This window comes from Grampus griseus, assembly GCF_964374135.1.
Source record: "Grampus griseus genome assembly, chromosome: 8".
Taxonomy (NCBI): Eukaryota; Metazoa; Chordata; class Mammalia; order Artiodactyla; family Delphinidae; genus Grampus; species Grampus griseus.
Window position 1 is genome coordinate 33,107,606 of NC_139002.1, and position 24,719 is coordinate 33,132,324.

Sequence of the window (24,719 nt, forward strand, 5' to 3'; positions counted from 1 at the left end):
GAGTATTGTTTAATTTTTTAATGTCTATAATTAGCCCACAATTAAACTGTCTTATTAGGAACTGGATGCCATAAAAAAAAGATACTATTCTAATATCATGCTAAGTACAAAGAATCTAACTTATAAAGAAGATACTTTAAGAACATCTGCAATAAATATTCCCATGAAACACCCAATTCCCTGAGATCCATCTCCTATTGGCAATTTCTGGTAAAATTCAGATTCATTTAGTAGCAAACAAATATGTTTTAATCTCACAATGCATGCTGAGCACCCACTAGGAACAGTACAATTCTTTGGGAGGTACAGAAAAATTAAATACAAAGAACCACCTATCTTTTACTTTTGTTCCACATCTACTTTGGAAGTAGCATCTGGGAAAGTTTAATAAAGACAGCATGTATGAAGTAACTGCCTCTAGATGGTAGCAAAGTTAAATGTTTCTTAGGTTTGAATATATACTCATTCATTTCATCCTCAATAAATTCCATGGTGTTAAATTAAGGAAACTTAATAGGACAACCTGACAATCTTTAAGAATTGCATCTCCCACGTGTCATTTTCTCTGTTCAATGTGCCTGAGTGGGTGGAGTGGTGGGAAAAAGACTACTGTCTCAGCTTACCTTAAAGTAAACTTAACTTTTAAATAACAATAACAATCACTACAAACTACTAGACAGATTAGGTTTTAATATTAAGAAAGGCGCTTTTATCATCAGGACAAACTCATATAGCATTTCATTATTCCCAAGGGCTTTAGAATCAAATGACTTCTCCACTCCAAAAACCTGACCAAATGTAAAAACTGATACTGCCTTTATAGATAATCATTTAGCAAAACCCATTACAAGTCAGTAAGGGAACAGCTATTCATAATTTCCCAGCCCATTAATCACCAGGTTTCAAGCCTTAAGGGCTCACAGTTACCAGTGATACTGTGAATAGCAAAGTGGAAAAAGGTGTCAGGGTTTAGCATGGGAGTGAGGGGCAGACCTCCGAAGCAATTTGGAGTAATTCCAGTAATTCCAGATGACTGCTGTCCAAACTGAGAAGCACTGGGATAATCAACACAGTGTGATATGGAACAAGGACAGACATATAAATCAGTGGAGGAGAACTAAGAGTCTAGAAGTAAACCCATACATCTATGGTCAACTTATTTTCCACAAGGGTGCCAAGACCATACAGTGGATAAAGAACAGTCTTTTCAACAAAGAATTCTTGGACCACTGGATAGCCACATGCAAAAGAACAGAGTTGGACACCGATGTCACACCACAGACAAAAACGAATTAAAACTGGGTGAACAGAATGGTATGTGTATTATTATACAACCCAATAAGGTTGTTTTTCTTAAAAAAATAAAACAAACACTTATACACAGAGCACCACAATGTACTAAAAGAGATCAAAATCTTATACAGATTTTTACATTTGGCCACTGAAATCTCTAAGAAGATTGGAAAAGTAGGGCAAAGGCAAGGGATCAATTTTCGTCCTGTACAGGTGTCTGACCTGCAAGTTACTGCTGTAGTCTCTGCTATTCTTTACTTGGAGGAAACAGAAACATGTTAGAGGACAGCTTCAGAATGACTACAGAGTGCTTTAAGTCTAATGCATGGACACTCAGAGGAGTTTATTGAATGGAAATGAAAAAGTATCAAAATCTAACCCAATAAATGAGAAAACTGAAGAAAAAAAGGAGAGTCAAGGATGGAAAGTGGTCAGTCAACTGTGGCTTAGGGAGACAACTTTTAAAAGAGGGTGATGAAAGAAGGATGGGAGAACAAATGAATGAATGAATAGATATGCACATAGATTCAATTAATTTAAAAAGCCAAAATTTTTTGAAGTCATGGCTATATACTGCCTCAGCAGTAAAGTCTCACTGGAGTTCCTGAAGGTAAGAATTTCTAAGATCTCAAGGGGATGGAATTCAGATGAAGTAGCAGTAGGGAGAGGTAAAATTCTGTGGTAAAGGAACAAAACCAAGGAAGAACAGTCAGCTTATCTTTTCAACTAAATGGGAATGAAGAAGGTAATGTGGCCATTGATGTGATTAAGCCCAGCAGAAGCTACGTTTAGAACAGGCCTTTACATGATGGATTTTTGTTTTTTGGGGGGTTGGTTAGTTTCTTTTTTTTTAATTTTTTAATTTATTTTAAAAAATTTATTGGAGTATAGTTGATTTACAATGTTGTGCTAGTTTCAGGTATACAGCAAAGTGAATCAGTTATACATATACATATATCCACTCTTTTTTAGATTCTTTTCCCATATATGAAGTACAAGGGGATGAGTGAGCCAAACACATAGAATGCTTTTTTCTTACTTTCTCAAAATTCTATTCACTATCTAACTGCTATTATAAATTTCAGATGTTCAATGACAGTATCTAGAACTAAATCCAAAAACCAACACAGTTTTTATTTAAAAATATACGAGCTGAGGAGAGCTTTATTGTTTCATTTTTATAGAACAATTGCACTTAGGTTTTTCAGCAGGATACAAATGTAACCTTTAGTCCTACAGTGTTTTTCTTTTTTTTAAATGACATTATCTTATAGTCTCACTTTAATTTTCCCTAAATTAAATTTTCTACATTAAGGCTAACCAATCATATTGAAAAAGAACACAAAAGGTTTGACTTTCAAGACCCGAAAGTCTATATACTATCTGATAGTCTTTTTTAACTTAGCAAGTAGCTGGTGTTCAGTCTCAACATTATTCAAACTTTTTTAGAGAACCCACAAAGCATTTTACAGTATACTTCATGATATAATAAGTTAAAAAACTAAAGCATGTTAACTAAATTACCTGAAATTTTCTTCAGAAAATGATTTAAAATTAAATTCAGCAGAATAAGGGAAGAGGATCAAAAGCAGTGTGCTTTAGTTTATATTTAATAGTTTATTTTCATTTATCATATGAATTTTAAACATAATTCAAAAAGACTAAAATGAAGGCTAAAAAATACTCTAAAATGAAAATGTTATTACGGAATTTAGATGTATACTTTGAAGCATGTTAAAATTAAAAATGTGTTTTTGAGAAAGCTTTATCTGGCTTTGAAGCCACACTAATAAATGATTCATCAATACTGTTTTCATATCTAGTAATAACAGTCCATGTGAGAGCTCACACTAGCTGATACCTTGCTGATGTTAATAATGAACCAGGCAATTACTCTGTGCATTACCTGCATCGGTTGAGACTCATCACAATCCTGGGAACTACATACAAATTTTTATCCCTGATTGATAGATAAAAGCCTGAGGCACACAGACTTTGAAAAGCGTGCCAAATTCACACAGTTATTAAGACTGAAGCCAAATTCTGTCTTATTGTCACTCAGCCATTATACTTTTCTGTCTCTACATGGAAAGTGGCCAGTCACCTGTGGCCTGGGGAGACAACTTAAAACAGGATGATGAAAGAAGGATGAAAGAACAGGTGAATGAATGGACAGGTATGTGCCCTGACTCAAGTACCTTTACCAAAGTAAAGGTCAATCTCTTACTTTCTTTTTCTAATTTTAAGGAATCAAAGTAGCTTTACAATCCAATTTTCTAGGGTCATCCATTTTATTTGGTCAGAGCAAGTATTATTTAAGAAGAACTAATTTTTTTAATCAAGTAGCCATTAAAGCAGTAGGTGGTACAAAACTGTAACTTCAGACTTGGGTTCTCGATTCCTGGTTCTCCCCCTCTTTAGGTTTGTGACCTCAGGCAACTAATAATCTTTCTGTGATTTAACTTCCTCATCTGGAAGGATAACAACCACCAATAATAAAGCCGTGGTGGGGTTCATGTGGGAGAACACAGAAAACATGGGACACATAGTAGTTGCTCACAAAACATTAGTCCCAACTAAGTACGCTCAAAGGCTATAATCAAAACATACACCAACTGCAGCTGAATGAACCATAAAGGGGTTGTCATAAAAAGATTCTTTTGGTTTTCTGAACCACAAACTTTCATGGCCCATAACAGACTTCTGAGACACTGGGGTTAAACTCTCTTAGGTAGGTTGTTCATGTTCAGCTACTTCTCAAGCTTTTTCTCCTAATCCCTCAAAATTCTCAGAAACTCCAGGCAACTCTGAGAAGTAGGAGGATCTTACGGTCAAGAGTCAGGAGATGATGTTTCTCTCTTGCTGATCTCTTTTCTCCCATTACAGACCTGAACTCAAATATCTTTTTGGCAAATCTCAAAAGTTGCAGCTAGGACTACCGGACAGAAATATAATGTGAACCACAAATGCAAACCAATGTGAAATTTTTAACTTTCTGGTAGTCACAAGAAATTTAAACCAAGTGAAATTTAATATTTTGATACAATGTATTCAAAAGATTATCATTTCAACATGTAATCAATATAGAAGAGGTTTAAATGATATTTCACATGCTTTTTAAAAATTTTTTTGTACTAAAGCCTTTTCAATCTAGTATCTATTTCACACTTGGAGCACATCTTAATCTACACTAGTCTCATTTCAAGGGTTTGATAGACATACACAAGTAGTTGCTACCATACTGGGTAGTACGGGTCTAAAATCAGGAGTTAGCTACCATCACTTTCTAAATAAAATATGATAGATAAACAGAGGGGGGAAAAGGCCATTAAAATCATAAAGCTAATGGAGAACTGAGTTTAAAAAGCTGGTTTTCTGTATACTTCAAAAATAATTTATAAAAAATATATAAATGCCCCCTCTTTTTCCCTTGTATTAGACCTAGATTCTCCTTAGAATAATGACACTGTAGGAACATCTATTCCTAATATCATCTGAATATTCTGTAGAAGTTTTATTGTAAGTACAAATTGACCCTTAAACAATTTGGGAATTAAGGATGCCTACACACACACACACACACACACACACACACACACACACGACCTTTGCAACTCTATATATAACTTTACAGTCCTGCCTTGGTACGTTCTGCATCTTCAGACTCAACCAACCAGCAGATTGTGTAGTACTGCGGTATTTACTGAAAAACATCCAAATATAAGTGGGATCCACAAAGTTAAACTCATGTTGTTCAAAGATCAACTATCGTAGGATCTTGACATTAATTGAAACAATGTAAAATTATCTCAAATGATCATCATAAAGTAAGAATATTATTTAATGGGAATCACCAGGACTATTTATATTTTCTACTTGATACCATACAATCTGTATGAGATTAGTTGCATCCCTAAAGTATTTTGCTTTACTCTAATGCTTATTTGTTAAATAAATCTCAGCTAAACTGGCATAGACTGCTTCATTTCTGCAGTATAAAACTTTATGCAACAGGAATTGGATTTCTGCAGAAAAAACCCTGCAAAGATATTAAAGTATCCTCATGTTCTTTTATGTTTATAGCTCCTCCGGGCTTTGTTTTTGAAATTTTGAAAGCTTTTTTCCTGCAAATTGATTTGTAAATGTATAACCTAAAGAGCAACATACCCATGTTCTATCGCTCCTGTTTCTATTCTTCTCAACATTGGGGTGGAAATTAAGTAAAACCCCGTGGATGAGACTTTGCGGCTGGAAATGAGAAGGAGACTAAACTGACAGTACTATTTGGTTTGGCCAGACATTCTAATAGGAAAAATCCAGCAGCCAGGAAAATATTTTGGAAGAAGGACAAATTTAACATTGACCTTGATTGTGGTGTCACCAGAAAGGCATGCGTTACAGAAGACTTATCATCAGACCGTCCCAGTTCGGGATACAGTAGAGGGAGAGAAGAAAACACATTTCAATTGAAGGACAATTTCCATTTCTCTTCCTATATTATCACAGGAATTCATAAATTCTTATCATTCCTTCTGTGACCTATGAGCAAACAATTTTACAACCTTTTCTTTATATACCTGGTGTCATCTTACAGAATGGTCTAGTTCACTGTTCCCAGACAGGATGGGCTATAAAAGAGGCTCAGATGGGGAAATAGGCTACCTGCATACCTCTCCAGAGAGAGAGAGGCACTACAGATGTAAAAGGATAATTCCAGGTGCGAGGAAGAACCGCAGAGAAGATGAGCACAGTATCTGAAGGGAATGGGAACAGGTAATGAAGGAGTATGAAGGAAAACCATCAGAATTAATGGGGGCATTCTAACAAAGAGCTAAAATTCAGAAATTCTAAGAGGCAGGCCATAAGGAGGAAGTTTGCCAGCAAGGAGAGAGGCTTCAAAAACCATGATAGACTTCAGAGGCAGAACTTATTACTCCATGAGAAGGGGAGTAGGAATTTTAAGCATTAGTCATCTTCATTGATTAGGGCTTATTAGGCTGACCAGTTGTCCATGAACCCCAGATGAGTTTCGGAGAGCCCCCCAAAAATTTTTAATCAGATCCTCAAAGCATCTGCTAAATAAGAGGTTATCCATTCACCCTAAGGGGTTTAAGGACTTAGCTCTTTGGCAAACAGAACTTGGAGTCAAGGCTGTCATCCCAAACACAGGGTTAAAGTTAAATCCCTGAGCCTGTGGTGTGGCCTCTGGTTCCTTAAATACTTCTAGCTGAAGGGCTCGCCTTAGAAACTTGCCAAGTGTCCAGCAGAAAGCCAGGTGGCTTTGGCTGAAGGGAGAGGAGTGAAGCAGAGGTGCTGGGAGCCAGGCAGGGGCTGATGACTCTTCCCAGACTCTGCCTTGTCTCAGTTTCTCATCATCTTTAGGGAATCACTGATGGGCTTTCATCAGGAAATAAAATTTTCAAATATATTTTGAAATGGATCTTCCCTTCTCCGTGTCACCTCCACTAAAATAGGAATAGGGTATTTTATTTCCCATTATAAATAGATTTTTTATAAACTGACCTAGGAAGAAAAGTATGGCTTAAATTATATATTTGATTGCTTACATATTTTATGATTGCTACTCCATCATCACATGGGAACTGAGCACTATCTTGGCTATAGAACTCACCCTTATTCATCATAGATGATACCTCATGAAGATGCCTACTCAGGCAATATTGTAACATATTAGGGTATTACTTGGGAAAAAATGCTAAGAAAATGAAGCAAGCTTATAAAGACCAGCCACCTGTTCTTTTTCTATAATGCAGTTTACATTAGGGAATCCATTACTTTTTACACTGACTTAGGAAAATAAATGACTTCACTGGAAAGTCAGGCAGGTCCCAGCCTTGCAAGGAAGCAGGGTGGAACAAAGGAAGAAATACAGCCTTACCTATTCTCCCTTCAACTAAAGGTTTGGTAAATGGGTCACTTTAGTGGTGAGGTATATTCCCTTAGGTATATGTAATACACATGCCTTAAGTTTTAATTTTAGGTTTCTTAAATCAATAGGCTATTCTTAGAGCAGTTTTAGGTTTATAGAAAAACTGAGCAGAAATTTTAGAATTCATAATATGTATGAAATAGATAACTAATAAGAGTCTGATGTAGAAAAAATAAATAAATAAAATAAAATTTAAAAATTCAAAAAAAAAAGAAATTATAGAGTTCACATACACACCCCTGGCCCCTACCCACACAGAGTTCCAATTATTAACATCTTGCGTCAGTGTGGTACATTGGTTACAAGTGATAACCCAATATTGACATATTATTATTAAAGTTCATAGTTTACATTACAGTTCACCCTTGGTATTGTATGTGTTATGAGTTTTGACAAACGTATAATGAATAACATGTATCCACCATTACAGTGTCCTATAGATTAGTTTCATTGCCCTAAAGTGCTCTGTGCTCTACCTACTCACCCTCCCCCACTCCTCTCTCTCCTTTTATTTTTAAAAAAAATATAATTTTCAACAGAAAAAATGCAAATTTTGTTTCAGAGATGTACTGTACCTACTATTTTATAGGGAAAATAAATCTTACCGGTTCGACAAATTCAAACTTCTTTTTTTCTTGAACCTCTTGAATTTTAAAGACATATTCTAGTGATGCCTCATAGAAGTTTTGATGCTCTCGGTCGATCTGTGTATCTGCCTAAAAAGCACAAAAAAGGCAAATCATGACGCAGGGAGCAATTACTGAAGGTTCTCTGTTAGAGAGGAACTCAAATCCTGTTTTACTCTAAAATCATTAAAAAAAAATTAAGTCATTCAAAAAGTTTGTATATAGCAATTATTATGTCTTGGGAATACAGAGGCTAGGAAAACACAGTCATTGCCCTCAAGAGCTTACAGTGTTTCAAATGGGAAGAAAAATGCACATACACACACACACACACAGAGCAAGCACACAACATTCATTAAAAAATTATTATAAAAGGGGTATGTAAAAATATATGGAAATCTATGGGAATCACAAGAAAGAGACAAATTCTGGGAGAAAATGGTGGTGTTCTGAGATGAATCTTAAGGTAAATAACTGGCTGTGAAGAGTCAAAGATAAAAACGAGGTCACTCCCATGAAAAAGTAAAAAGGCATGAAAGAGTCTGACAGAGTTTGCCTTCAGAGTAAGTAAGTGGAAGGAAGGAGGGAGAAGCAAGGCTGGAATCACACTATAAAAGATCATGAAAACTGCATAATGTTTGGATTTAATTGAGGAAAAATCATCTGAGATTATTTTTGGGTATGGTGTTAGGGAGTGTTCTAATTTCATTCTTTTACATGTAACTGTCCAGTTTTCCCAGCACCAATTATTGAAGAGGCTGTCTTTTCTCCACTGTATACTCTTGCCTCCTTTATCAAAAATAAGGTGACCATATGTGTGTGGGTTTATCTCTGGGCTTTCTATCCTGTTTCATTGATCTATATTTCTGTTTTTGTTCCAGTCCCACACTGTCTTGATGACTGAAGCTTTGTAGTATAGTCTGAAGTCTGGGAGCCTGATTCCTCCAGCTCCATTTTTCTTTCTCAAGATTGCTTTGGCTATTTGGGGTCTTTTGTGTTTCCATACAAATTGTGAAATTTTTTGTTCTAGTTCTGTGAAAAATGCCATTGGTAGTTTGATAGGGATAGCATTGAATCTGTAGATTGCTTTGAGTAGTATACACCACCAAATGTAAAACAGATAGCTATTGGGAAGCAGCCACATAGCACAGGGAGATCAGCTTGGTGCTTTGTGACCACCTAGATGGGTGGGACAAGGAGGATGGGAGGCAGATGCAAGAGGGAGGCGATATGGGGATATATGTATACGTATAGCTGATTCACTGTGTTATAAAGCAGAAACTAACACACCATTGCAAAGCAATTATACTCCAATAAAGATGTTAAAAAAATCATCTTAGAATATTAAACAGCAGAGCCACATATTAGGTAAACTATTACAGAGATAATACTGGTAACAGAGCCCCCAAATGCAAAGGTTCCGAGCAATGAATCATGCTCCATCAATACCATGCACATTCTTTTCCCACTTCTATGCCCACCATCGTCCTTGGATGCTGTCTTTAAAACTGACTTTGGTTTAGTAGGGAGGCATGATTTTACTTTCGTTGCCCAGCTACACACTCCTCACTGCCAGCTGAGATTACTAAAAGCAGATGAAAAGAATGGCCTCTCTGGAATACCAAATATCTGCCAACCACAATTTGGGAATAGGACATTGTTTTGTAGCCATTTTACAATGATAATTTAACAAACAAAAGCTTAAAGAAAGATAAAATTAGGTTTGCTGGCTTAGCATAGCATCTTAAAACTTCATGTGAAAGAAAGACTTTTAAAAATAATTATATATACTTACTACTTGCTATGCAATTATTTATATAATTTAAAATGGCCCAATATTATAAGCAACTCAGTAGGCATTTTTAAACTTGAGAATTTCAAGTTTATAAACTAATATATGAGAAGAACACATAAATCAGGTAAGAAATTTGGACCAGAAGCTTCTCAGCACCCAAAGTCATTATTCCACACAAATCATATATATTTTCTTTTTACCATTGCTTAGAGGAACACACTATGTATAGAACAAATGGTAAGGGGGTACAGGTGGTGGTATGCTAATAAATGTTTAACAATTGGCTCTCTTGTGGGTGGGGGAGGGTGTCTGATTTGCAGTATTTGCTGTTTCCTGTGGTAAAATATTCCCAAAATAGCCAGTTCCAAATCACAAACACAACATCACTGAACGAGTGATGAGAAGGAGATGAAAAAATCAGCTCTCCAAGAGGAAGCTTCAGTACACCACTGGGTGTAAAGGATGCAAGAATAATTTCAGTCTCAGAGATAATAGTCTATTCCACAAGTTATTTCTGAAGCTTTCATTTACTTTAAAAGATAGTCTTTGTGTCAACTAGCACACAGTAACAAACTAGAATGTTGAGACATCTTAGAGCCTAAAATGAATATTTCTGGTCAACAAAACTGTGCAGAAAAAGTTAGCAGAGCAGGCATGAATACTATCCACTGAAAGGCCTGCTTACAAGGTTGGCCCTTGGCTGGTATATGGGAATGTGGATTTTGGGAGGGTTCCCACCAGCCTAACTGATAAGAGTAGTTCACTATGCTGAAACTGTGCAAACAGTATGGTTTATTTTGAACACCTGCTTTCTTTCTGGGAGTCCGGAATTTGGGTACATGATGAGCAGAGGGTGCCTATATGACAAGCCCCCAAAACAAACCATGGGCACTCAGTCTATGAGTTTCTAGTAGACCACATTTCACACATGTTGTCACAACTCATTGCTGGGGGAATTAAGTCCTATGTGTCTCCACTGGGAGAGGATTCTTGGAATTTTGTGCCTGGTTTCCCCTAGACTTCAACAACTAAATTCAATATACCGAATCTGCTTTGAAAGGTCATCTAGAATGCACAGTGCTAATAGAATACAATAGCTTAATTCTTTTCTTCAGTACAAGATTTAGAAAGACATTCTTTTACCTCAGACGAATTCCTTTAGTACTCAAGCTCATAGTGTGTAGCAGACACTTACTTACATACCCACTAGCAACTGTCAAGTATTTTGTACTGGAGAAGTAGAATAACTATGTAATTTATTGTCTAAACTTTTAAAACTGAAAAGGAGTAGTAATTATTCCAGAACAACAGGTATAAGCTGTTATTTATGTGGCAAAGTCATCCTAGTAAGAAACCAAGTTAATTACATAAGAAAACCACATAGTGCTGCAGGTACCTAACTTCTTCCTTAACCACAATAAGCTGTCTCAATTCAAAATAGAGGAAAAAGGCTCAGGTGATATTTGTTGAATCGTTCCCAGAGGAGAAAGGATTTAAGCTGGATGCTGAAGAATGGCGAGGTTAGAGTACATGGAGATAAAAGAAGAGTTTCGGTGAAGGAATAAAGTCAGGAGAAGTTATGTTTCGGTAGATAGATTGAAAGTGTTGGTTTGAAACAGTCAGAAATGAGAATTGAGGCAAAATAGGGAGAATGACATGTCATCCTATAAACCATGCAAAAGCTTGAGGAGGGTGTGGACAAGATCAGAGGTGAACTTCAAGAAGATTAAAGTGAGGACACGGTAGAATGTGTTGATTCAATGGTAAAGCTGGGTGCATGTGAGTATAAGGAGAGCTCTTATTTGATAAGGGTAAAGGTGTTTGGTATATTCTAGAAAGAGAAGTTGAAGGATGTGGGTGTGAGAAGCAAGGGGGAAAAGAAAAGTCAAAGATAATTTTGACACAAGAAATAATACCAGCATTAACAGAATTAAAGAAGTGAGAAGCAAATTTGAGAAAATGTGTGAGATTTCACATGTGTCACTAAGGTGTTGTAGTCGGAAGTCCTGGTAACCAGTCAGTGGACAGTGCAAAGGTGGTCAGGTATGATGGCGGAGATACTTGCCGAGATGTTACAGACAATATGGAAGGAGCAGAGCTAGTAGGGACACAAACTGAAGGATAAGAATAGAGCTATGAGGTAGAACCTGAGGGATTCCCTTCATTCAGGAGGTGGGAAGAAGAGGAACCTTTTGAAAGTGTATTTAGTGATAGATGGAAACCCAAACTCTGGGTTCCTAAAAGGAATCCCTTTACTTTTTTCCTAACTATAAAAGTAATACATATTCATTACTATAAGTTTATTCATTGTTCATTATTATAACAGGAAAATGTAAAGAAAATAAAAATTGCAGCCCCACTATCAATATTTTGATGTGTAACATGCACACAAACACAAACTTACTTTAAAAAACCTGAATAATAGTATATATTCTGGTTTAAATCCTGTTTTTTTTTTTTTTTTCCCTCTTAGGCCAAAAAATATTTCCAAATGTCTTTACATGATTTTCCAAATAAAACTTTTCACAGCCATATCAATTCCATTTTTGGCCAAGCTATATTTGTATATTTATCCCAATCACTCTTTTGTGCCATTTCAGATGTTTCTAAAATTTGCACTGTGAATAACTGTTGGATCAACATATTTACACAATTTATTTTTATGCTCATTTCTGATCATTTCTTTAGGGCAAATTTCTATCAATAAAATCACTTCAACTATCTTGTACATATAACATTGATTGAAATATGATGTCAAATTTACCTTAAAAGTTATTGAGTGATTTCATACTCCCACCAGAAAAGCAAATGTATGCTGTTTCCCATACCTTCACTAACAATGGATATTATATTTTAAGAAAATAAAATAACATGCTGCTACTATTATTCAATTGCACTTTTTAATACATGTGACATTGAAACTTAATATTCATTATGGTTTATATTTCTTCTTTGATGAAGTGCCCTTTCATATTCTTACCCCATTTTTTCCACTAAAGTCTTTATCTTTTTCACACTGATTTGCAAACACATCTTATATATAAAAGATGGTTATCCTGTGTCAAATATTATATAAATTTCCTAACACTTTGCCTTTTAATTTGATTGAATTTTTTTTTAAATAGATTACTTTCATGCATTCTGGTCTTTCTACATTTCCTTTATGATCTCTTCCTCTTATTTTTTGCTTAGAAAGAAATTATCCATTCACATATCAAATATTACTTCTTTTCATCTACTGTAAAGCCCATAATTTTGACGAGTCTGTTTCCAATTCTGTTTACTCCAGTGGTCCATCTAGCTGATGGCCTTGGAGATTTACCAACACAAGCTGACCCCTAATTCAGTCCTGGTAATGGTCAGTCACTTATTTTCCATGAGCAAAATGAACAAAGAGTCAGCTGTGCCAGTGAGAAGGCACAGAGGGGTCTTTCTGAGAACTTAATAGGTTTGGTGCTGACAGAAGGACCAGAGCTGCTCTGGAAGGGAACAGATGACTTTTAATGCCATGTTACAGAATTAAATACGTGTGTGGCAGCATCACCCTATAACTGGTTTGACTCCTGGAAGGATAGAGGAATAAATAAAAAGCAAGCTACGTTTTTCCTTGACTACATTATATGCTCTGAGGAGTTTCTCTGCACAACATCTGTGTTGTATTCTATTGCAGGCTGTGCCTCCTGGAAAAAAAGTGTGTGTGTGTGTGTGTGTGTGTGTGTGTGTGTGTGTGTGTGTGTATGCGTGTAGTGGGGCAAGTGGAGGATGTTACTAACCATGTTATGTTTTTCTAGCATCCAACTAAATACAAAACCAGAATGAATATTCTATCATAGCTCAAGGGATTGAGGGCAACTAACAAGTATTAAATATTGAGCTAGGTTGTCAGGGAAAATTAAAGCATAAACTCTAGAGGACGTGAAAGTTATGATAAAGTTAACATTTTCTTGATGGTTTAAGCAATGTCTTATCTAAGGGTGGCCTCGCATAGTTACAAGAACCTGATAACCCTTTAGAGACTCTAAAAACTACCCTTGATTTTGAGGCAGTTGATTTTTTTTTAATTAATTTTTATTGGAGTATAGTTGCTTTACAATGTGGTGTTAGCTTCTACTGCACAGCCAAGTGAATCAGCCATACATACACATATATCCTCTCTCTTTTGGATTTTCCTCCCATTTAGGTCACCACGGTGCACTAAGTAGAGTTCCCTGTGCCATACAGTATGTTCCCCTCAGTTGTCTATTTTATATATAGTATCAATAGTGCATATCTGTCAATCCCAACCTCCCAATTCCTGCCACCCCACCCTTTTCTCCCTTGGAATCCATACATTTGTTCTCTACGTCTGTGTCTCCATTTCTGCTTCCCAAATAAGGTCATCTATGCCATTTTTCTAGATTCCACAGATATGCGTTAATATATGATATTAGTTTTTCTCTTTCTGACTTACTTCACTCTGAATGACACTCTCTAGGTCCATCCACATCTCTACAAATGACCCAATTTTGTTCCTTTTTATGGCTGAGTAATATTCCATTGTATATATGTACCACAACTTCTTTATCCATTCCTCTGTTGATGGACACTTAGGTGGCTTCCATGTCCTGGCTATTGTAAATAGTGCTGCTATGAACACTGGGGTGCATGTGTCTTTTTGAATTATGGTTTCCTCTGGGTATATGCTCAGTAGCTGGGTCATAAGGTAGTTCTATTTTTAGTTTTTTAAGGAACGTCCATACTGTTTTCCATAGTGGCTGTATCAATTTACATTCCCACCAAGAGCGCAAGAGGGTTCCCTTTTCTCCACACCCTCTCCAGCATTTACTGTTTGTAGATTTTTTGATGATGGCCATTCTTACCGGTGTGAGGTGATACCTCATTGTAGTTTTGATTTGCATTTCGGTAATCATTAGTGATGTCAAGCATCTTTTCATGTGCCTCTTGGCCATCTGTTTGTCTTCTTTGGAGGAATGTCTATTTAGGTCTTCCACCCGTTTTCTGATTGGGTTTTTTGTTTTTTTGATATTGACTTGCATGAGCTGTTTGTATATTTGGGAGATTAATTTTTTTTAACATCTTCACTGGACTATAATTGCTTTACAATGGTGTGTTAGTTTCTGCTTTATAACAAAGTGAATCAGCTCTACATATACATATATCCCCATATCTCCTCCCTCTTGGGCCTCCCTCCCACCCCCCCATCCCACCCCTCTAGGTGGTCACAAAGCACAAAGCTGAGCTCCCTGTGCTATGTGGCTGATCCTCACTAGCTATCTATTTTACATTTGGTAGTGTATATATGTCAATGCTACTCTCTCACTTTGTCCCAGCTTACCCTTCCCCATCCCCCTCTCCTCAAGTCCATTCTCTACATCTGCGTCTTTATTCCTGCCCTGCCCCTCGGTTCTTCAGAACCATTTTTTTTTTTTTTTTTAGATTCCATATATTGTGTTAGCATACAGTATTTGTTTTTCTCTTTCTGACTTACTTCACTCTGTATGACAGACTCTAGGTCCATCCACCTCACTACAAATAACTCCATTTCGTTTCTTTTTATGGCTGAGTAATATTCCATTGTATATACATGCCACATCTTCTTTATCCATTCATCTGTCAATGGACACTTAGGTTGCTTCCATGTCCTGGCTATTGTAAATAGACCTGCAGTGAACATTGTGGTACATGACTCTTTTTGAATTATGGTTTTCTCAAGGTATCTGCCCAGTAGTGGGATTGCTGGGTCATATGGTAGTTCTATTTTTAGTCTTTTAAGGAACCTCCATACTGTTCTCCATAGTGGCTGTATCAATTTACATTCCCACCAACAGTGCAAGAGGGTTCCCGTTCCTCCACACCCTGTCCAGCATTAATTGTTTATAGATTTTTTGATGATGGCCATTCTGACTGGTGTGAGGTGATACCTCATTGTAGTTTTGATTTGCACTTCTCTAATGATTAATGATGTTGAGCATTTTTTCATGTGTTTGTTGGCAATCTGTGTATCTTCTTTGGAGAAGTGTCTAGGTCTTCTACCCATTTTTGGATTGGGTTGTTTGTTTTTTTGATGTTGAGTTGCTTGTACATTTTGGAAATTAATCTGTGAGTTGTTTCATTTGCAAATATTTTCTCCCATTCTGAGGGTTGTCTCTTCATCTTGTTTATGGTTTCCTTTGCTGTGCAAAAGCTTTTAAGTTTCATTAGGTCCCATTTGTTTATTTTTGTTTTTATTTTCATTACTCTAGGAGGTGGGTCAAAAAAGATCCTGCTGTGATTTATGTCCAAGAGTGTTCTGAGACAGTCGATTTTTAAAATGGTACTTGGTCATGGCCTTTGGTACATGATGGTGACAGTTAGGGGAGCCCTTTCTACTTCATCTACATACCGCATTCTCTCTTAGGTTTATTCTAATGCAATGTTTAAAGAGATATGTGAGCATTTAAGAAGTTTGGAATATGTGAACATAATATTAAATAACAACATAGTACTTCATAAGATTAAATATGTCCATGAAAGTTAAAAATATAATTTTCCTTAATAACAGATTTTTTTCTATTTCACTTTAGTCCCAAAACCTTTCCATAGGCCCACAGCTGTATATTAAATTGTCCTATTTTAACAGCAGGTGTTAATAACAAGATATTCATTATAATGAACACATATTTAAATAACAAAACTCCCCAACATTAAACATTTTTAAGTGAAGAAATTCAATTCCCTCTAGGGGAACATAGGAGTATAGAAAAAAGGAATCAGAAGCAACTCTCCCATGCCTTTTGGACTACTGTTCCACTTCATTTGAACTCTAACTCGTCAAGCGTGCTTTATGGCTGAATATGGAGGTCAGGGAAAGAAGCATAGGAAGAAGGAGGGCAGAGGACCAGACTTGAAAAACGGTTCAGGAAGGGATGTGGCTTTGCTAGAGGATCAGGAGGAGGCATTTGAAAGAGGTTCCCCACCACAGTCCCTAGAAGTACAGAGAGGAGAGGAAGAAGAGATGAAAGGAGGCTCTCAGCACAGTACAAGATTCCCTATGAAGGGCTAGAGAGCAGTGATGAGCTGTAGGGGGACTAGCTCAACAACTCCCAGCTCAGCTCTGAGACACACCACTGTACACTGGGGGAATGATGGATGGTGTGTCAAGATTTAGTTGCTGCCAAGATGAAAGACAAGAGAGCCTTTTTTTAAAAAAACATATCCCATCACTATTCCTCAGTAAAAGGACTATTCGATTTGACTAATTATAGTTGAAACACTACCAATGAGAAGAAATTTTCAGAAAAAAGGAAGAAATGGATTCCTTATATGCATACACTGTACATGTTAGTATATGCATATAAGGAATGTTGACTGTTGACTTGTTCTTTCAGAAAATTGACATAAAATAATGGAGATTTTAAAACATATATTGTATATGTATCTTTTTTCCCCTTAATGCTGATGCAACACCTTAAAAACAGGTATTTTTAACTTAATATAAATGCTATAACATGAATTTGGTAGGTCCTGCTATTTAAAATATTCCCAACAAGAAGAAAAAGAAATAGCCTTGTTTCACTCTTTCTCATTATTGAAGGAAATACTAATCTTTCTCTTAAAACTGTTAACATTAAATATCACAAGGCATGTAAAATGCTCAGCACAGTGCCTGTCTGTAGTAAGTGCTCAATTAAATATTCTTATTATCATTATTTTATTAAAGAGGAGCAGATTCTGAGATAATGTCTACTTTTCGAACTTTGGACTTCACAGGACAATGCTAATGCCCTTTCCACATTTCATTTGGAAAAACTTACCTCCTGCAAATGAGACTCCTTTTTCTTTGCAGACAAATTTAAATGCTTGTCAAGAATAGAATAGTATTTTTCACTCTCCTTGTCAAATTTCTTCTTTCCATCCTAGGAGATCAAAAAAACAACAAAACATTCAAATTAGAGAATCAAGAAAACCTTGATTTCCACCATCCCCATCAAACATCCGCTGAAATTATTTAATAAAGATTTAGTGAGCTTCAACTACGTGCAAAACTTGATGAAGTAGAGTAGGAAGAAGGATGTGAAACAAAATCATTTGAGTATGTATTCTGATCTCAAAGAGGTTCATGGAACTATAGTATGGAGGGGGCAGGCTGCCTACAGTAGAATCCCTTTGAACACTTTATAACTGATTCTCAGCAAAAAATTCTGACCTGGGATAGGACCAAGAGAAAACGTCTCTTTTAGGCTTTTTGGTGATTCAGATGAGTTAATATACAACCAGTTTAGAGAACCACTTACACACTCTTCTCAAGGAATCATAATATTTCCCAGCCACAAAAAATATGCCTCTTACTGAGCTCTGCCCACCAGAGCAACAGTCAGCTCTACCCACCACCAGTCCCTCCCATCAGGAAACTTACACAAGCCTCTTAGATAGCCTCATCCACCAGAAGGCAGACAGCAGAAGCAAGAAGAATTACAATCCTGCAGCCTGTGGAAGAAAAACCACATTCATAGAAAGATAGACAAGATGAAAAGGCAGAGGGCTATGTACCAGATGAAGGAACAAGATAAACCCCCAGAAAAACAACTAAATGAAGTAGAGATACGAAACCTTCCAGAAAAAGAATTCAGAATAATGAGAGTGAAGATGATGCAGGACCTCGGAAAAAGAATGGAGGCAAAGATCGAGAAGATGCAAGAAATGTTAACAAAGATCTAGACGAATTAAAGAACAAACAGAGATGAACAATACAATAACTGAAACGATAACTACACTAGAAGGAATCAATAGCAGAATAACTGAGACAGAAGAACGGATAAGTGACCTGGAAGACAGAATGGTGGGATTCACTGCTGTGGAACAGAATAAAGAAAAAAAGAATGAAAAGAAATGAAGACAGCCTAAGAGACCTCTGGGACAACATTAAATGCAACCACATTCACATTATAGAAGTCCCAGAAGGAAAAGAGAGAAAGGACTAGAGAAAATATTTGAAGAGATTATAGTCAAAAACTTCCATAACATGGGAAAGGAAATAGGCACCCAAGTCCAGGAAGCGCAGTGAGTCCCATACAGGATAAACACAAGGAAAAACAGGCCGAGACACATATTAATCAAATTGGCAAAAATTAAAGACAAAGAAAAATTATTGAAAGCAGCGAGGGAAAAAAGACAAATAACATACAAGGGAATTCCCATAAGGTTAACAGGTGATTTCCCAGCAGAAACTCTACAAGCCAGGAGGGAGTGGCATGATATACTTAAAGTGATGAAAGAGAAAAACCTACAACCAAGATTACTCTACCTGGCAAGGATCTCATTCAGATTTGAAGGAGAAATCAAAAGCTTTACAGACAAGCAAAAGCTAAGAGAATTCAGCACCACCAAACCCGCTCTACAACAAATGCGAAAGGAAATTCTTTGTGGGAAACACAAGAGAAGAAAAGGACCTACAAAAACAGCCCCAAAATAATTAAGAAAAGGGTCATAGGAACATACATATCAATAATTACCTTAAACATGAATGGATTAAATGCTCCAACCAAAAGACACAGGCTTGCTGAATGGATACAAAAACAAGACCCATGTATATGCTGTCTACAAGAGACCAACTTCAGACCTAGGGACATACAGACTAAAAGTGAGGGGATGGAAAAAGATATTCCATACAAATGGAAATCAAAAGAAAGCTGAAGTAGCTATACTCATTATCAGATAAAATAGACTTTAAACTAAACAATGTTACAAGAGACAAGCAAGGACACTACATAATGATCAAGGGATCAAACCAAGAAGAAGATATAACAATTATAAATATATATGCGCACGACATAGGAGTACCTCAATACATAAGGCAACTGCTAGCAGCTATAAAAGAGGAAATCGACAGCAACACAATAATAGTGTGGGACTTTAACACCTCACTTATACCAATGGACAGATCATCCAAACAGAAAATTGATAAGGAAACACAAGCTTTAAATGACACAATAGACCAGATAGATTTAACTGATATTTATAGGACATTCCACCCAAAAACAGCAGATTACACTTTCTTCTCAAGTGCGCATGGAACATTCTCCAGGATAGATCACATCTTGGGTCACAAATCAAACCTCAGTAAATTAAAAAAAATTGAAAGCATATCAAGCATCTTTTCTGATCACAATGCTTGAGATTAGAAATGAATTAGAGGGAAAAGAACATAAAAAGCACAAACACATGGAGGCTAAACAATACGTTACTAAATAACCAAAAGATCACTGAAGAAATCAAAGAGGAAATCAAAAAATACCTACAGACAAATGACAGTGAAAACACAATGATCCAAAACCTATGGGGTGCAGCAAAAGCCGTTCTAAGAGGGAAGTTTATAGTTATACAAGCCTAACTCTAGAAATAAGAAACATCTCAAATAAACAATCTAACCTTACACCTAAACGAACTAGAGAAAGAAGAACAAACAAAACCCAAAGTTAGCAGAAGGAAAGAAATCATAAAGATCAGAGCACAAATAAATGAAATAGAAACAAAGAAAACAAGAGCAAAGATCAATAAAAGTAAAAGCTGGTTCTTTGAGAAGATAAACAAAACTGATAAACCGTTAGCGAGACTCATGAAGAAAAAGAGGGAGAGGACTCAAATCAATAAAATTAGAAATGAAAAAGGAGAAGTTACAACAGACACCACAGAAATACAAAGCATCCTAAGAGACTACTACAAGCAACTGTATGCCAATAAAATGGACAACCTGGAAGAAATGGACATATTCTTACACAGGTATAACCTTTCAAGACTGAACAAGGAAGAAATAGAAAATATGAACAGACCAATCACAAGTAATGAAATTCAAACTGTGATTAAAAATTTTCCAAAAAACAAAAGTCCAGGACCAGATGGCTTCACAGGGGAATTCTATCAAACATTTAGAAAAGAGCTAACACCCATCCTTCTCAAACTCTTCCAAAACTTGCAGAGGAAGGAACGCTCCCAAACTCATTCTATGAGGCCACCATCACCTGATACCAAAAGCAGACAAAGATACTACAAAAAAAGAAAATTACAGACCAATATCACTGATGAATATAGATGCAAAAATCCTCAACAAAATACTAGCAAACAAAATCCAACAACACATTAAAAGGATCACACACCATGATCAAGTGGGACTTATCCTAAGGATGCAAGGATTCTTCAATATACGCAAATCAATCAATGTGATATACCAAATTAACAAATTGAGGAAGAAAAACCATATGATCATCTAGATAGATGTAGAAAAAGCTTTTGACAAAATTCAACACCCATTTACGATAAAAACTCTCCAGAAAGTGGGCATAGAGGGAACCTACCTCAACATAATAAAGGTCATATATGACAAACCCACAGCAAACATCATTCTCAATGGTGAAAAAATGAAAGCATTTCCTCTAAGGTCAGGAACAAGACAAGGATGTCCACTCTCACCACTATTATTCAACATAGTTTTGGAAGTCCTAGCCATGGCAATCAGTGAAGAAAAAGAAATAAAAGGAATACAAATTGGAAAAGAAGAAGTAGAGCTGTCACTGTTTGCAGATGACATGATACTACACATAGAGAATCCTAAAAATGCCACCAGAAAACTACTAGAGCTAATCAATGAATTTGGTAAAGTTGCAGGATACAGAACTAATGCACAGAAATCTCTTGCATTCCTATACACTAAAGATGAAAAATCTGAAAGAGAAATTAAGGAAACACTCCCATTTACCACTGCAACAAAAACAATAAAATACCTAGGAATAAACTTACCTAGGGAGACAAAAGACCTCTATGCAGAAAACTATAAGACACTGGTGAAAGAAATTAAAGATGCTACCAACAGATGGAGAGATATACCATGTTCTTGGATTGGAAGAATCAACATTGTGAAAATGACTATACCACCCAAAGCAATCTACAGATTCAATGCAATCCCTATCAAATTACCAACGGCATTTTTTATAGAACTAGAACAAAAAGTCTTAAAATTTATATGGAGACACAAAAGACCCCGAACAGCCAAAGTAGTCTTCAGGGAAAAACATGGAGCTGGAGGAATCAGACTCCCTGACTTCGGACTATACTACAAAGCTACAGTAATCAAGACAATATGGTACTGGCACAAAAACAGAAACATAGATCAATGGAACAAGATAGAAAGCCCAGAGCTAAACCCATGCACCTATGGTCAACTAATCTATGACAAAGGAGGCAAGGATATACAATGGAGAAAAGACAGTCTCTTCAGTAAGTGGTGCTGGGAAAACTGGACAGCTACATGTAAAAGAATGAAATTAGAACACTCCCTAACACCATACACACAAAAGAAACTCAAAATGGATTTGAGACCTAAATGTAAAACTGGACACTATAAAACTCTTAGAGGAAAACATAGGAAGAACACTGTTTGACATAAATCACGGCAAGATCTTTTCTTGATCCACCTCCTAGAGTAATGGAAATAAAAACAAAAATAAACAAATGGGACCTAATGAAACTTCAAAGCTATTGCACAGCAAAGGATACCATAAACAAGATGAAAAGGCAACCCTCAGAATGGGAGAAAATATTTGCAAACGAATCAACGAACAAAGGATTAATCTCCAAAATATATAAACAGCTCATGCAGCTCAATATTAAAGAAACAAACAATGCAATCCAAAAATGGGCAAAAGACCTAAATAGACATTTCTCCAAAGAAGACATACAGATGGCCCAGAAGCACATGAAAAGCTTCTCAACATCACTAATTATTAGAGAAATGCAAATCAAAACTACAATAAGGTATCACCTCACACTAGTTAGAATGGGCATCATCAGAAAATCTACAAACAACAAATGCTGGAGAGGGTGTGGAGAAGAGGGAACCCTTTTGCACTGTTGGTGTGAATGTAAATTGATACAGCCACTATGGAGAACAGTATGGATGTTCCTTAAAAAACTAAAAATAGAATTACCATTTGATCCAGCAATCCCACTACTGGGCATATACCCAGAGAAAACCATAATTCAAATAGACACATGCACCCCAATGTTCATTGCAGCACTATTTACAATAGCCAGGTCATGGAAGCAACCTAAATGCCCATCAACAGACGAATGGATAAAGAAGTTGTGGTACATATATACAATGGAATATTACTCAGCCATAAAAAGGAACGAAATTGAGTCATTTGTTGAGACGTGGATGGATCTAGAGACTGTCATACAGAGTGAAGTAATAAGTCAGAAAGAGAAAAACAAATATCGTATATTAATGCATGTGTGCGGAACCTAGAAAAATGGTACAGATGAACCGGTTTGTAGGGCAGAAGTTGAGACACAAATGTAGAGAACAAACATATGGACACCAAGGGGGGAAAACCGCGGGGGGGTGGGGATGGTGGTGTTCTGAATTGGGTGATTGGGATTGACATGTATACACTAATGTGTATAAAATTGATGACTAATAAGAACCTGCTGTATAAAAAAATAAATAAAATAATATATATTTTTTTAAAAAAGATGCCTGATATTTCATACAACTCATTTTTGACAGGAAGGAAAATAGACCTTCAAAACCTGGTAGCGTGAAATAATTAGAACAGTTCAGTCAAGTCAAAAGGATTAGCAACATCTGTGTCATATACTCAACAGAACTCTAATAGCTGACCTTTGCATATCCCTAAAATGACACTGTTCTCTAGGGGAGCTGTAAACCAGTCTAGTCTTTTGTGGAGGAGGAGGATACTTTACCTTTTATCCTCTGGCATACTTTTATAGAAATGCAAATGGAATAAAATCTTAAAGAGAACAGGACATGCCTGGGCATATAATCTTCTTCAACTATAAATATGTTATCCACCAGGTATGTCTTTTCCATTCATGGGTCCATATGAAATAAATACTAGGTGATCACACTCATAAATTTTATTGGCTGAAGAAGTACTATTCCTTGCTTTTATTTCAGTGTCTCTTGAAGTGCAAGAGCTGGACCACCTTAATCAGAGTCAAGTATTTTAAAGCCTATTAAAAATGTAGATTCTTATTTCCCTCATATAGAGATTCAGACATTGTTATTTTTAACAAGCTCTGTGATTATTACGCATAACGCTTTGCTTCATTATTTGCATATGTATTTGGAGGAGATTAATTAAAAATGATGGACGGATGGATGAGGAGAGGAGAGGAAGGGAGTTTGGGAGTTAGGGAAGAAGAAAGGAGAAGAGGGGCAGGCCTCTGACCTGTCTTTCTGAGGACCCTGAGGGTGTCAGATCCAGGTTAATACATCCACAGAATTCCATTTTGACCCACTGGCACTCTAAACGTTTTATCTCCTCAATTGTATTTCCAGGAACCCATCATGATCTAGTTGCAAAGATGGAACTTTAGAAACTTAACTGGTAAAATGGCATTAAATGGAAAGAGCAAGTAGGGTTCTGCTGTAAAGGTTCTAGTCACTTTTAGATCTCTGAAGAGTACTGGTATGTCTGTGTATTACAGTATTATACCTGTAAATGACGAGGGGGGGAAATCAACATCTTCAAAGCATTTTTATTATTTAAGGAGAAAATGTGGCTCTACTAGAAGAAACAAAATTGAAAAATAAAAAGTGGCATTCCCATCCAAAAAAGGTCTTTTGAGGAACTCACACAACAAAATGTACAGGAGAGAACCCAAAAGAAAGCAGAGAAGTCCAAGGTTCAGAATGGGAGGAGCTTGTCCTGTCCACGGTTGAAAGAGATACCTGGGTGAACATTCCATCGTTAGCTCAGTGGACGTTACTCTTTAATCTGGCATTTCATGCCCACAACTGACCTGCCCAAGCAATTTCTCCAAAAGTCTCTCTCATTAGCCCTTTATTTATTTATTTATTTATTTATTGCGGTACGCGGGCCTCTCACTGTAGTGGCCTCTCCTGTTACGGAGCACAGGCTCCGGACGCGCAGGCTCAGCGGCCCAGCCACTCCACGGCATGTGGGATCTCTCCGGACCGGGGCACGAACACGTGTCCCCTGAATCGGCAGGCGGACTCTCAACCACTGCACCACCAGGGAAGCCCTCTCTCGTTAGC

General features: G+C 36.6%; 1 protein-coding gene across 1 annotated transcript in view; it reads right to left on the reverse strand.

Annotated features, from left to right (window-relative positions):
• ARHGAP42 (Rho GTPase activating protein 42) overlaps positions 1-24,719 on the reverse strand; it is a gene marked incomplete at its 5' end in the record, with an annotated part of 286,720 nt that overhangs the window by 66,005 nt on the left and 195,996 nt on the right. Inside the window, 2 exons of the mRNA XM_082661159.1 lie at positions 7,849-7,959; positions 17,458-17,559. Of these exons, the coding sequence (XP_082517285.1) occupies positions 7,849-7,959; positions 17,458-17,559 (213 nt within the window). The remainder of the gene's footprint in view (positions 1-7,848; positions 7,960-17,457; positions 17,560-24,719) is intronic.